The sequence below is a fragment of the Candidozyma auris genome, chromosome 1, assembly GCF_003013715.1.
Source record: "Candidozyma auris chromosome 1, complete sequence".
In the NCBI taxonomy this organism is placed as follows: domain Eukaryota; kingdom Fungi; phylum Ascomycota; class Pichiomycetes; order Serinales; family Metschnikowiaceae; genus Candidozyma; species Candidozyma auris.
In genome coordinates this window covers 981,921-996,425 of record NC_072812.1, presented here as the reverse complement: position 1 = coordinate 996,425, position 14,505 = coordinate 981,921, and the positions used below count along the sequence as shown (strand labels likewise).

General features: G+C 46.1%; 3 protein-coding genes across 3 annotated transcripts; all 3 read left to right on the top strand. All coding sequences in view use genetic code 12, as the record gives it.

Moving 5' to 3' along the window:
• Positions 1–412: 412 nt before the first annotated feature.
• BMS1 (GTPase BMS1) lies at positions 413–3,985 on the top strand (the record flags this gene model as incomplete). Its single annotated transcript, XM_029034686.2, has 1 exon — positions 413–3,985. One exon carries the CDS (start codon positions 413–415, stop codon positions 3,983–3,985), a length of 3,573 nt encoding a protein of 1,190 aa, XP_028889928.2.
• Positions 3,986–5,676: 1,691 nt separating this feature from the next.
• Positions 5,677–6,549, top strand: CJI96_0000460 (uncharacterized protein; the record flags this gene model as incomplete). The annotated part of the gene is made up of 1 exon (XM_029034685.2): positions 5,677–6,549. The coding sequence occupies one exon, from the start codon at positions 5,677–5,679 to the stop codon at positions 6,547–6,549; it is 873 nt and encodes a 290-aa protein (XP_028889927.2).
• Positions 6,550–11,640: 5,091 nt separating this feature from the next.
• INO2 (Ino2p) lies at positions 11,641–12,942 on the top strand (the record flags this gene model as incomplete). The annotated part of the gene is made up of 1 exon (XM_029034684.2): positions 11,641–12,942. The coding sequence occupies one exon, from the start codon at positions 11,641–11,643 to the stop codon at positions 12,940–12,942; it is 1,302 nt and encodes a 433-aa protein (XP_028889926.2).
• Between the last annotated feature and the right edge of the window lie 1,563 nt (positions 12,943–14,505).

The window sequence follows — 14,505 nt, the reverse complement described above, 5'->3', positions numbered from 1 at the left end:
TTATAAACCAGAAGCAGCAATTGACAACTCAACCAGTTCTAAGTTGAAGTTTCAAATGTCCTGCTGCTATGTAGAATTTTCTCTTTTGATTTCTTCAAAATTGGCTGCAAAAATGGCTGCAGAGGAGGCGCACCTTCACTCGATAATATTTGGGCCACCTGGTCGAACAGGAAGAAATTAACACTTCCAGTTGACTTTTCTCCTGTAAAAGAAATAACTCATTTTGTAAAATAACAAAAATATCGAATTTTGGGGGATTTGGTTGTAGGGCGTTTGGTGGTGACCTAGTGTGGTGTACGGATCTTTTGCTGCTCATGTGACCATACATCACGTGCACGTCACGTGCGCACTATCGCCAAAAGGGTCTGCGATGAGATGCCTACAACACCAACTTCAAATCCAAAAAATCCCCATGGACTCGTCACAGCAGCTGAATAAGCCGCACCGTGGCAGCGACGGGAAGAAAAATACCGCCAAAAAGAAGCTCCATGCCAACGGCCACAACGCCAAGGCGTTCGCCGTGGCGGCACCTAAAAAACTCGAGAAAATGGCCCGAAGAACCCACGATGTCAATGAAAAACGCTACCACGTGCCCATGGTCGACAGAACCCCGGACGACGACCCGCCTCCGGTGATTGTTGCCGTGGTGGGGCCTCCAGGAACAGGAAAAACCACGCTCATCAAGTCGCTCGTGAAGAAACTCACAAAGAGCACTCTCACCGAAGTGAAAGGCCCAATTACCGTTGTGAGTGGCAAACGGAGGAGATTGACGTTTATGGAAGTCAACAACGACATGAACTCGATGATCGACGCGGCGAAAATCGCCGACTTGGTGTTGTTGCTCGTGGACGGCAACTTTGGGCTCGAGATGGAAACCATGGAGTTTCTCAACATTGCCCAGCATCATGGGATGCCTCGAGTGCTTGGAGTGGCGACGCACTTGGACTTGTTCAAGAGCCAGAGCACTCTTCGAACTTCCAAAAAGAGGTTGAAGCACCGCTTCTGGACCGAGGTGTACCAGGGAGCCAAGCTCTTCTACCTCTCAGGAGTGCTCAATGGAAGGTATCCAGACCGAGAGATTTTGAACTTGCTTCGGTTCATATCGGTGATGAAGTTCCGACCTTTGAAGTGGAGAAACGAGCACCCTTATTTGCTAGCAGACAGAGTGACCGACTTAACGCATCCACAGCAAATTGCTGAAAACCCGAAAACCGACAGGAAAGTCGCCCTCTACGGCTACTTGCACGGCACGCCGTTGCCTTCTACAAACGCACACATCCACATTGCTGGAGTTGGCGATTACTACGCCCACAGTGTGGAGAAACTTCCAGATCCGTGTCCAACGCCGTATTTTGAGCAGAAGTTGGATGAGATCGAAAGAGAGAAAGCCAAAGCGGCTGCTGAGTCAGGTGAGGAGGTGGCGCCTCGAAGAAGACGCAGAAAGAGACTCGAGGACAAGCAGAAGATCATCTATGCGCCAATGTCTGATGTGGGAGGTGTTTTGGTTGACCGAGACGCTGTGTACATTGATGTTGGAGACAAGCAGTCGTTTGTGGCCGGGGAGGAAAAGGGAGAAGGCGAAAAACTCGTCACCGACTTGCAAGAAGTCCAGAAAACGATGCACGAGCGATTTGCTGAGGGTCCAGGATTGCAGTTGTTTTCGAATTCGGCACACATTGAAAATGAGAATGAACTAAACGAGCTGCTGGACGAAGAAGAAGCAGGATTGCTTCAAGAAGCTGGCAGCAAGGGCCGTACGGCCATGAGAAAGCCACGTTTGTACGGGAAATCTGTGGCTGAAGACGACGAATTCGACGATATGGACGATGTTGATCTGGATCAGGAAATGGATGAGGAGGAGGAGGAGCAGCCCAAAATGGTTGAAATTGATTTTGGCGAAGCCGCCAACGGCAAGGCCGCTAACGACTTGGAGTACGCAGAAGACTCGGAATTATCTTCAGACGACGAAAGTGAACATTACACTGCCATGGCCAGAAAACTCAAGGGCTCCATTCAGCGTCGCTGGGATATCAACAAGCTCATGTATTTGGACAACATCGACCCTGCAGAAGCCGTCAGACGATGGAGACAGGAAAAAGTCGAAGAAAACGACGAAGACGACGAAGAAGAAGACGACATTGAGGAGGAAGACGAGGATTTTTTCAAGAAAAAGTCCACCGGTGGCCAATCTGAAGATTTGGATACGTTTATCCCCAAGTACCCTTCGCTTGACGAGCTTCGAGAGAAATTTGACGCCAGCAGGATAGAAGATAGTGATGACGAGTATGAGAACGGGTACCGCATTTTGAAGAGCCGTTTGTTGGTTGCGCCAAAACTCGAAGAAGGTGAGAAGGCTGGTAATGACGAAAACGACGACGACGATGAAGAAGAAGTGTATGGAGACTTTGAGGATCTTGAAGATGGCGAGAATCACGAGGAGGAGAAGGAAGGAGAAGAAAAGGAAGGAGATGGCGATGACTTTGCTGATTTTGAGGCGGAAGAGGCCAAAGACGAGGATCCAGAAGCTCACGAGGACGAAGAGAACTTGACGGTGGAGCAAAAAAGAGAACTCAACGCCGCCAAAAAGGCCAAGCTCAAAATGCAATTCGAAGACGAAGAAGACCGAGAGTTTGGTGCTGACGATCCCGAAGGCGATACCGAGGCAGATACGTGGTACGAGTTTCAAAAAAACAAAATGGCCAAGCAGTTGGAAATCAACAAGGCCGAGTACGAGGACATGGACCCAGAAACAAGAACCAAAATCGAAGGCTACCGTGCTGGGTCATACGTGAAGATCGTGTTTGAAAAACTCCCCTGTGAGTTTGTGGAAAATCTCGATCCAGAGTACCCCATTGTGTTGGGAGGCCTCTTGTCGACGGAATCTCGTTTTGGCATCATGAACGTGAGAATCAGAAGACACAGATGGCACAAGAAGATTCTCAAGTCGCAGGATCCGTTGATTCTTTCGCTTGGATGGAGAAGGTTCCAGACCATTCCGATTTACACCACCACAGACTCGAGAACGAGAAACAGAATGTTGAAATACACCCCTGAGCACGCCTACTGTTTTGCGTCGTTTTACGGCCCGCTAGTGGCGCCCAACACGACGTTTGTCGGGTTCAATCTTGTGGATCAGTCGTCAACCACAGGATCTTTCAGAGTGGCTGCAACTGGAGTTGTTGAGGATTTGAATTCGTCGGTGGAAATCGTGAAAAAACTCAAGCTTGTGGGCCATCCATACAAGATATTCCGCAACACGGCGTTTGTCAAGGACATGTTCTCGAATTCGTTGGAAGTGGCCAAGTTCGAAGGAGCGGCGATCAGAACAGTTTCTGGAATCCGAGGAGAGATCAAAAGAGCGCTTTCCAAGCCAGACGGGTACTTCCGGGCGACTTTTGAAGACAAGGTGTTGATGTCTGATACCATTTTCCTCAAAACGTGGTATCCAGTGAAAGTGAAGAAGTTCTACAATCCAGTGACGTCTTTACTCCTCAGCAAGCACAATGAATGGAAAGGAATGAGACTCACGGGCCAAGTGAGAGCGGAAAACAACATTCCAACGCCAATCGAGAAGGATAGCACTTACAAGAAAATCGAGCGAGAAGAGAGGAAATTTAACCCGCTCAAGGTGCCCAAGCTGATCAGAAAAGAGTTGCCGTTCAAGAGTCAGATCCACGAAGCCAAGCCGCAAAAGAAGCTGACGTATATGGCCAAAAGAGCTGTTGTTGTGGACGGAGACGAGAAAAAGATGAGAGACCTTGTGAACAAGATCAACACGCTTAAAAAGGACAAGGAGATGAAGAGGAAAGCCAAAAAGAGCGAGAAGTTCCTGGAGAAGTTGAAGGAGATTGCCAAAAAGGAAGAGGCCAAGAAGGAGAAGGAGAGAGAGCGCAAGAGAGAGTATTTTGCCAAGCAGGGCAAAAAGAGACTGTTGGAGCTGAGCGAGGCGGGTTCTGCTGCCTTTGGCAGCAAAAGGAGGAGGTGAACCGATTTTGCATAAGTAGCATAATGTACCATAGATTTCGAGGGAATTGTAGCTTCTATTTTGGCAGAAGAAAGTTGATTTTTTGGGTGTTTTTGGTTCCACAGATTACGAAAAAATGCATTTTATGCGTTCAAAAAGCAGCTTTCAGTTCCTTTCCACCCATGATTGTAGGTTATTTCTAGGACTCGTTGAGACATACGCTTTTCGTGGGACTTTATTGATTTTTCAAGAGCAAGTCTGCGTTTTCAGCCTGAGGAATTCCCCAATGATGTTGAGCCACGTTGTTGTGAAGAACTGAAAATCCATCGAAATCAGTTTCTTTTGAAATCATCTGTTTCTGGTTAATCAATTCTGAAGAATCTGTCGGCGGTTCCTAAATTTCCTTATAACTTCGTTTTCGTCCATCTTCACTTTTTCACAAATATTTCGTCTTGACAAAATATGACCACATCTTCGACATAAAGAACGTTGATGATAAGTTGTCCAGTCATACTTTTATAGTATACGCTGAGATGCAGATGCCCATCAATTGCATCATTCATTTTGATATTCCAAGGAGATGCTCGCTTTAAGCGTGAAATTTGCAAATTCAATATCTATTCTGTCTGGCTGGAAACCTTCTGCTAAGGTTGGATACAAGTCTTGCCTAAATTGACAAATCATGCATCGATTTACAATTTGACAATTCTTGCTGGAAGAGGCTCACATCTGATGAGCTTTCATCCCAAATTTGGCAGCTGGGGTTAAAATTCTGTATCGTATCTTACCACTGGAAAGAATGTGTCCTGGTAGTCTTCAACTTCCATTAACCCTGATCTTGTAGCAAGCATTTCGACCAAAATCAATGAAACGAGCTCAATTAGTAAAATCTGAGTTATTTGAAATCAGAAAACGCAGTTCAATTCAATCTTAATCAGTGAAATTCGCTTGAAATCAGCAAAATCAATCATCATCCATATTGATGATATCAGGCCAATTGAAATGAATGAGACTTTCATCCAAAACCAGTGGCCATGGCCAACGATCTCCAGTTCAACAAAAAGGACTGAAATGAATCAATATCTACAAAGCCAGCTCAAGCAAGCAACACAACACACTTCACTCAAAAGCGGCGAATCAGCCCTGTTCAATTGAAATCAGCGAAACACAATTAAATGGAGATCAATTCAGTCAATCGAGATCAACAAAAACCAGCTTGATCCAGAATCAGCGAAATAAGTCAAAATCACCAGATTCTAGTGAAATAGACCCAGGTCAACCAAAACCAATAGACCCACTTGAATCAGATCCATGAATACATAATTAAGTCAGACCCAATAATACAATTCAGTCAAAACAAATAATACATCAATCGGTAAGAACAGAGAAAATTCAAATTATCCACAAAAGCATTCCAAAAAATAATACCAATTCATCAACGAAATCAATACAGATTCTCAGTTCCAATAAGACAAATCCAGTCAGACCCAATACTACAAAATCCAGTCAGTTCCAACAGCACACAACTCAGCCAAAGAAAACCATACAAATCCAGCCAAAAAAATTAAAATTCCCTCCAAATCAGAAACCAACCCGCCAATCACAATCGCCATTCACAATCGCCAAATCAAAAGCCAATGCAAACTCTGATTTCGCTTCCATTGAGGACCTTCCAAATTCGCGAATTATCAACATCATCACCAACACCTCCCATGAACCAGTACGCTGCGGATATTCCGCTCAAGCGGGCGCAGGAGACGTTTGTGGACGCGCCGCGGCTGCTTGACGACGTGGCGCTTGCCGAGTTGGAGTTCGACTTGGCCCACGGCGTCAAGGATATCAACGGGCTCCATGTTTTCCACGCAATTGCCGTTTTGGAGCAGATGCTCGAGGATTTGATAATGTTGGGGGAGAATCCGGCGAAGTTGGCCGAGTTCCGAGCGTTGCAGCTCCAGGAGTACGGTTTTGGCGACGAATCCAGGGAGATTGTCGATTCCAAGGAGATCGTGGATTCCACAGAGCCCGAAGTGAAAAAAGCACCGAGGTTTCACGATGACGATCTCCCGAGAGCAGACATCGACGGGGCAGATGGAAATTCTGGAAATTCTGAAATTCCTCCTGAAAACTCCCCTGAAGCAGCTGACGGCGCCTTTGTGCCCATAGAACGCCTTGTGGCGACAACTTCGCTTGAAAAAGTGCCCAATCCCATCACAACCCATAGCTTGCTTCGGCTCCGCCGGGAATTGGCCTTCCACAGAGCGCCGAGCACGCAAACACAGGCTGCTCATCTTGTTCGAGCCTTCACGTTGGCCAAACCGCCGCCCATCTCCATCCGAGAGTTTCTTTTGCGCATCAACAAGTACAGCCCGTCGGTGTCGGTTTCCGTGTACGTGCACAGCGCCTACTTGCTTTTCAAATTGAGCGTTTTGCTTGGAGTGGTGACGTTCACCAACCTCAATGTGTACCGGTTCATATTGGCGCTGATTCGCCTGCTGACAAAGAAATGTGAGGATGTTTATCAGAAACAGAAGAGTTTTGCCATGGTCGGGGCATGGCGCTTAAGGATTTGGGCCGGATCGAGGTGAGTTTTTTATACTTGTGCAACTTCAAGTTGGTGGTGAGCGAGTTTATATTGAATGATTTTTTGACGAGGAATTTTGTGCTGCTACGGAGGTTTTGCCGGGGTCTCGAGGCGACCGAGCCTTGACCACAGCTTTTAGAGCGCTTCAAGGCGAAGTCTTGAAGCGACAATGTCGATTAGGGCTTCAGGACCAACTTCAAGGCGAAGTCTTGAAGCGACAATTTCAACCAAGGCTTTAGGACCAGCTTCGAGGCGAAGTCTTGAAAGCGACAATGTCGGCCAGGGCTTCAGGACCAGCTTCAAGGCAAAGCTTTAGGATCAAAGTGAACTAAGGCTCACAGTACAAGGCTCTATGAATGAATCTCTAAGGAACGAACTCTAAGAATAAGTTTTAAGGATAGAATCGACAGAGCTGATTGGAGTTCAGAAAAAAGAAGTGGTCTAGAAAGTTCATCTGGGACTGGAGGCTAGAGACATTTAGAGTCCTGAAGCAAGTAATTTGAAAAGATAAAAAGAAAGATAAAAAGAAAGATCAAATAGTAAAATAGCATTTGAAGGGCCCTACGAAAGTCTCAAAGCAGTCGAAGTTTGAACGACAGCTCCAAGACAAGAGTTTTGAAGCGAATAATTTTAGGGATTCGAGACGATTTCAACGGAAAGCTTAAAAAAAAAGGAAACAAATTTTCTGAAATTCCAGCTGACATTGGAAGCCAGGAAAGAACATGAAAGTCTTCAAGGAACTGACAAAAGTGTGGGACTGGAAGTTGGAGGACTTAGAAAAATAGTGGTTTCATGGTGACTGAGAAGGATCAGGTGGGTAAATCAAGAAGAAGATACGGATTACGTAAAGAGACAGAGCCGACAGGAGTTTGAGACTGAGATGCTACAAAGAAAGATAACGAAAGTCTTGAAACAACCACCCGGAGTACGGTGGAGAACAAAATATGAAGGTTCGGAATTCCAGCTGAGATTCGAGGGGAGAATAAAAATAAGAATTTCTGGAAGCAGCAGACTGGACTTTACCGAACTTCACTTCCTGGCATTTGATAATTAGGGGAAATTGAACAGAAATCATCGACTGAATGAAGCTTGAGTTTTGATTAAAGAAAAAAAAATGAGATAATCTTTTGAAGCGACTCTTTTGAAACTGGATCTGACGGACTAGGCAGACTTATTTGTACTAACTTTACGGTGGTGACTTTGATCGTGACAGGCATGAATGTCACTTGAGAAAAACTAGGAAGTTGCAAGAGTCGACGACGTTTGTGTCAAGTTACAAAAAGACGCTTTCAGTGGGATCCACAAATGTGCGAGATCATCGTTTTTCTCTCCAGAAGCGTTGTTTTATTCAACTGCGTTGGTTTCATAAATTTGTTGAAGATGAACAGGTCCAGTCAATTCATCAAATCTTTCAACTCCACGAAATGTCAAAAGCACCTTGTTCCAGGGCTCTAAAGCCACGGCAGCTTGGAATTCATGGCCAAAAGCCTGCCGCCGTGACGAAATCTACCAGTGTGAATTTGGCTGAAGAGATCTGGGGTTGGCACGATTTTGAAGATGAACAGATTCACCGAAGAATTTGTGGATTCCAGTCATGGTCGCTTCAATTGACATAAACGGTTTCTGGAATTTTCTTCTCGTTATCTTCGGTGAATTGTAACTTGATTTTAGCTTTTTTTGTGCTTTTTGGTTTTAGAGGTTTAAGGCCCAAATTGCCTACTAAAACATTCATTGCAAAGTTTAGACTTCCACGGGGCGACATTCAACAAAAACAAACCTTCAGAGCAAAAAGGAAAAAGCTGAACTCAAGACTCTCTCAAAACTCTCATTAAGTGTCAATTTCAAGCTGAAACACACACCTGAACAACGGTTTCACGAGGTCATTGTGTGGCCATTTGAAGAAGGATGTGACTATTTTTACCAGAATTGAATCATGGTGTTGCTTGAGTTGTTGGTGATCCAGAATTTGTGTGAGATTTTCCAAAAAAAATGAAATGACACCCCAAGCTCCCAAGAATATTACTGGGGCTCTTTCATCTCCACAATCAGCCTTTTGAACCAAAATTACGAGAATTTAAAACAAAAGGGAAGAGCTATCACGATTACGGCGTTTGGAGAAATGCAGTTTGAGTTTTCTAAGGGTAAATTAAGGCACGGCGTAATTCGCCACAGGAGGCCCAACTTCCCGGGAAAAGGACAAATTGCGTTATGAAGACCCCCGAGAAAAAGAATCCAGGCACTAAATCCACCAAACTCGTTGAAATTGGCCCCTTTGATGGAGGCGCTTGTGTCCTGGGGTCAGCTGGTGTACGGGTTTTGTGGCTGCAAAATCCAAGACCCGCCAAAAACCAACTCGTACTTTGACAAAACTCGACACCAAAGGGCGCTGTTCTGTCAGAATATACCAGAAACGGTCCCAAAGAGAGAGAAAAAATGGTAAAAACGAAAAAATGAGAAAAAAGTGACCAAGCTAGACTACTGAATCAGGAAACCCAAGCTTCTCAAACAGATGCTGGAAAAGTTCACCTGAGACGCCAATTCAACCTTCTCTTGCGTCCACGCTCTTTTCCCAACAAATTCTAGCCGTTGCTGGCCGTTGAAAATAGAAAGTTGCGTGTTTCAGCTGAAACTATGTGAAGAACGCTTTATGCTGAAATTTTGCGGATTTGCTTCTCTTTTTTCCAAATTTGGCCTCCTTGACGGCAGAAACACTCCTAGACAACGCGGACGGTGGATTTTTGATCGAAATCTCTCGCCAATTACACGTTTTGTTCGTTGGTTTCTCGGCGTTTGCTACTTGTTGAGTTTAGCCTCGTCCAGCGTCCAATGAGAACGCATTGCGGGCGCCAATTTCTGAATTCCACGCTGTACAAGCCACTCAAGCCTTTTAAAAAAAAATTCTTTCCTCGAAAAGCTCATGTTTCAACTTTTTTTGACGAAATGGAATGAACGTCCTGCACACAAGCCCACCCGTCTTCTCTTGACAACGCCTACACAATTCTCCGTCTAGACCAGCTTTGGACATGCCAACTACACCATTAGACTCCTGGCAAGACGCTCTCCACCCTGGTGCTTTTAGTTTGTGCAAATTCCAACCGCATTCTAGAAAAATCCCCATCTCCTCAATCTTTTTGGGCCGCGCACGACCCTCGACTTTTCCACCCCCCATCGTCATCAATTCCCCTCCAGCTTCACCAGATTTCCCCAACTTTCTCCAACCTTCCATTTCGGAGCCCTGACATCTTGCCCGTTAATTATTTGTTGTCAGGTAGTGTTGAATTTGGGCAATTGGGTCATTGGGAGAGGCAATTGCCAGGTTGTGGGGGGTCGATGGCCAAATTCCCGAGAAAAACACCGGGGAAAAACGTCACGTGACGCTCTCTACATCGCTAATTCAACTAACGCAAAATTAACTGCCAATTCTTACTTTAAACTTCTTTTTTTTTTTCCGTTTCTCTTTGCGTTGCTGTTGCGCTTTACTGCTTCGGCCGTTGGGATCCTGCACACAGGTGCTATTCCTGCACAGTACTCTCTCGCCGCCCCCAGCCTCCAGCTTCCAGCGTTGCCGGCAGCTTCCATCAGCCCGAGCCCGTCACCGCCCCCCACAAATTTTGGCGATCCTGCCAGCGTCATCGTCTGCGAGGCGGGCCACCTGCTTGTGTGCAGGTCCGCCCCGAATCATGCATGGCGGGATGATTTGCTGCCCCCTTAGACTTATCTGGTCCTGCAGGTAGGCAGATGGACGTCTCCGGACCTTACATGACATCTCCGGCATAGGCATAGCCGCCTTTCCCAATTCGGAAGTCATGCGTTGCCTGCATGCAGGGTCTCTCCTACCAGCCACCGCTGCCAGCATTTCCCCCCATCTTCGAGGCCTCTCGAGATGTTATTTAAAACGGTGTTTGTCCGCCCCAGGCTTAAGGATTGATAGAAGAAGGCCCAAAAATAGTTGACATTAGCCCTGGGATTAGCTGGTTTAGCCCCTCATGCATGTTACGGAGTTAGGACGCACGCCGGACGCCGGAGTTGAAGGAGGATACAGCTACGACGGCGGTGGTCTGCACATGGACGCGTGTTTCTGCGAGGTTTCCCCGAAGCGCGCGTCGCGTGTGCAGGCCATATCCGTGGCGCGCATCGAGATCCGCCCCCACTAAATTTGCGCTATTATTTTCGTACAAAGCGCTGGTGAGGCGCCGAGCCGCCTTGCGCTCGAATTTCGAGCTCCTTTGTCGAATTTCGCTTTGTATGGGCCTTTAGGGCACCGGCCGAGGTCACGCATGCGCTGCCCCGCTAACGTCATTCCCCCGAAAGATGCTTGTTGACGGCCGCCGGACCTGCATTGGGGCATTGTTTCAACGCCATGCACCTTACGGGCGATTACGTGTGGGGTTTGTCTCACGCATGCACTCCTCTCGCTGTCTGTGTGCAGGACGTATGCCCGGTGCGTGCGTCGTCCACCCCCCGGCAAGGACCATTTCTTCTCTCGCTTGTCAATCTCCGTTTCCCGCTTACGCTCGATTCCACCTTGATATAAATTCCCCAGAAATCCTTGTGATTTTTTTTGCCTAACCCATTCCCGCCCTTCATTTCTTAACACCCGTGCACCACCACTTTTCCAACAGCAGAAGCACATTTTTCAAGCAAATCCAGCATCCCTTTCACTTCATAAACGCCTTTGTCGTTTCCCTTTTCCCCATTTTTTCTACTGGCCAGTTTTCCCGGTCTTTTTAGCACTTCTCAGTGGCCAGACACCCGCCTTTGCTTGTGTGCAGGACAAACCACTTTGCAAAGCATTTTCATCAAGTGAAATCTGGCATTTCACCTCGTTTTCCCCTAGAACCAGCGGTACATTCGTCTTCTCCAGCGGCCCATTGACCCAGCTGACGTTTTCCCCGCTCGTTTCCGTGCATTTTTCGCCAGACCACCCATCGTCGACGAAACACCTTCCAAAAAAGCCCTAATACGTCCAGATTTCGGCGTTTTCAGTACTTCTATCGAATCCTACGCCCCGAATTCACCCCGAGGCGCAGTTTCAGCGAGTTTCCACCGCTTTTCCCCCGATTTTCACGCAAAAACTCCCCATACCCCAAAAAACATGTCTTTTACAGCCACTGGAGTCGCTCCTACAAGCCTCAACTTGAACATGTTTGAGAAGGAAGAAGTCAAACCCAAGTCTCCAGTTCTCACGGACGATGAAGAGATTTTCTCGTTGGATATGGTGACGATGGATATGGAGTTTGACCGAGCATACCTGATGTACACGCAGATGCAGCAGAAACACGCTCTTTCGGGCGTGGAGCAGTTGCAAAAGGCCAAGCAGGCGAGGGAGGGCCAGATGGTGCTGGCGCAGCAGCAGCAGCAGCATCATGGTGGTGGTGGCGATGTGACTCTGAGTCATCCTCCTCATGGGAGTCATCATCATGCGAGTCAAGCGACTCAGAGTCACGCTGCGACTCAGAGTCACCACCACCACTTCACCTCCCCCTACGCCAACAACACAAACAGCAACTTCTACGACTACTCCCAGACCCCCTACGACTCGGGCGTGCCCGGGCTCCCGCTCTTGCTGCCGCCCTCGGAATCAGGAGGGCTTTTTTCCGGGTCCAAAACCGCCAATCCTCTAGCCAAACCCGCTGAGGACGAAATGGACCACTTTTTCCTCAACACCGAGCTGAGCGCCCTTGAAAAGTTCCTCGACAACCTTGCCTCGTCGTCGTCAGGCAATCCCTTGGAGCTCTACTCGGCCGGGCTGCCCAAATTGGCAGCCAATTCTTCCATCTACGACAATATGCACACCATGGACCCGATAAAACCGCCACAACAGCAACATCAACGCCAGCAGCTTTCTGACGATGTCAAGAAAGACGTGACGGACGCCTTCAGGCACCCGCCCGTTCAAAGCTTGAAGAGTTTCGGCACCAAGGAGCACCAATTGCACACGCAAGAAGAAATCAGGCAACAGCAGCTTCCAACGCCGTTGGATTCCCGCCAAAGCTCTTCTAGTGAAAAGAGAAGGCTTTCTGAAGAAAGTAGTAGCAGCGGCAGCGGCAACGGCGACTGGCTGCTGCCCAAGAAAAGAAGAAGATCAAGCACCAGGCCTCTTCTCACGTTGGAGCAAAAAAGACTCAACCACTCGCATTCGGAGCAGAAAAGAAGACTTTTGTGCAAGCAAGCGTACGAACGGTGTCTTCGTTTGATCACCAACGTGGAGGACTACAAGAACGATTTGGTTTCAGCGCTGGCGGTGACGCTGCTGAAGAAAAAGAGCAAGCGCAAGCAGATTAATAAGGATGGGCTTCCGAACTTGCTGAAGCACACGGCCTTGTTGAAAGTGAGTGCGGAGATCTTGAAGATTCGGGGCAAGAATGAGAAGTTGAGGGAGTTGTTGAGTCAGTGAGCCAGCGGTGGCCAGAATCAAGACAGCGGTGGCCAGAATGGCCGCTGCTGGCTGCTGGCTGCCTTCAAATTTGCCATTTTCTGAATTCAATTGCCTTGGAGGCTCCAAAAGTTTCATGTAAGTATATATTTATTGAACGAGATGACGACAAAGCTGGTGTAGAAACTCGTATGGATGGTGCTGCTTGGAATTTTACTGTAGCTCATTTGCTGTTGCAGGTGGCTCTTTTTGCCGAAAGCGTCTAATGTCGATTCCTTCGTTACTGCAACGTCATTTATTAATGAAAGGTTTTAAAATGTGTGAGTAATTCAACAAATTACCTTCCTTTTTTTTGACAGTGTAGTTTTATTGATATAGTGTTGGTTAGCAATGAGCTGAAACTGCTTGGAACTCTCGTTTTCACAAATTGCCTGTTTCTTTTTCACTTGGGCTAATTCAATTCAGAATTTGACTTTTGTGAACCTGGTATGATTGTGTTTCACTTAACAAATTTGTGTCAGCGTTACCTTGAAACACCAGGAAATATTCAAAATGACTGGTATTCAAATAATAATAATATTCCTATTAAAAATATCATTATCATTATATAATATATCTGTATATGAACATGGTTTAAAATCACCTTTTTTTATGTTAATATTGAAAATCTGTGAACCATGGTTTGTTGTCAAATTATCTGAAGATGGTGTTCCTGAGAAACGTATAGAGAACATGTAATTCGGTTGTAAAGTTTCGTCAGTTGTAAAAATTGTACATAGTTTTCAACTTTGAAGCTACCATGAAAATTCTGTAGTGAATCCTCTGTAGACGTTCAAAAGCACTGTAAATATTACAAGCTGTAAACCAATGATCAATGCTTAGAAACGCTCAAAAGCACTGGAATTCTACGTCAAGTTGCCATCATTTCGTGCATCACTAGTTGATTTTTGCCAACTTTTCGTGAGCTTTCTTCACCTTGATGAGCTTTAAACCATCTGAATCAATGTAGGGTAAAAATAAATTATTTGTGAACTTTCTGTGTAAGCAATTTCTGTGAAAGCAAATCAAACAAGCTTTTAGCCCTTTGTGACCTTTGTATCACGAAAACACTTGTACAATAATCTGATACAAGTGTTGAGTCGAGATTACTTGAAGTTTTTGGCAAATTTAAATTATCATGTTGAGGGTTTGGGTGACAAATTCAGACGTAGAATTTTAGCCAAAAAGAACTGACCCGTGGCCATTTTCAACGTCTCCAACTCCCAAAAAAAGAAAAACAAATAAACACAAATTCTGTCGATTTACCAGAGTGGAGGCGTGGATTCTGCCTCATCTCTCAGTTTGGTAACAATATTTCCTACTGGGCTGCAGAGTGTTTCAGACCAGGCTCTTCACTTAAATATATAAATTGTACAAACTTACTTTTTCACTTCATGTATGAACAAATCCTGGATTTAGTATAAAAGTGGATTGGGCACCCTATTTCCATGTATGCTCTCAGTCAGAATCGTGAAGAAGAGCTGAAAAAATGAAAAATTTGGGCTATTCTAAAACTGCAAAAGAATCCTTGAAAGAACCATGACC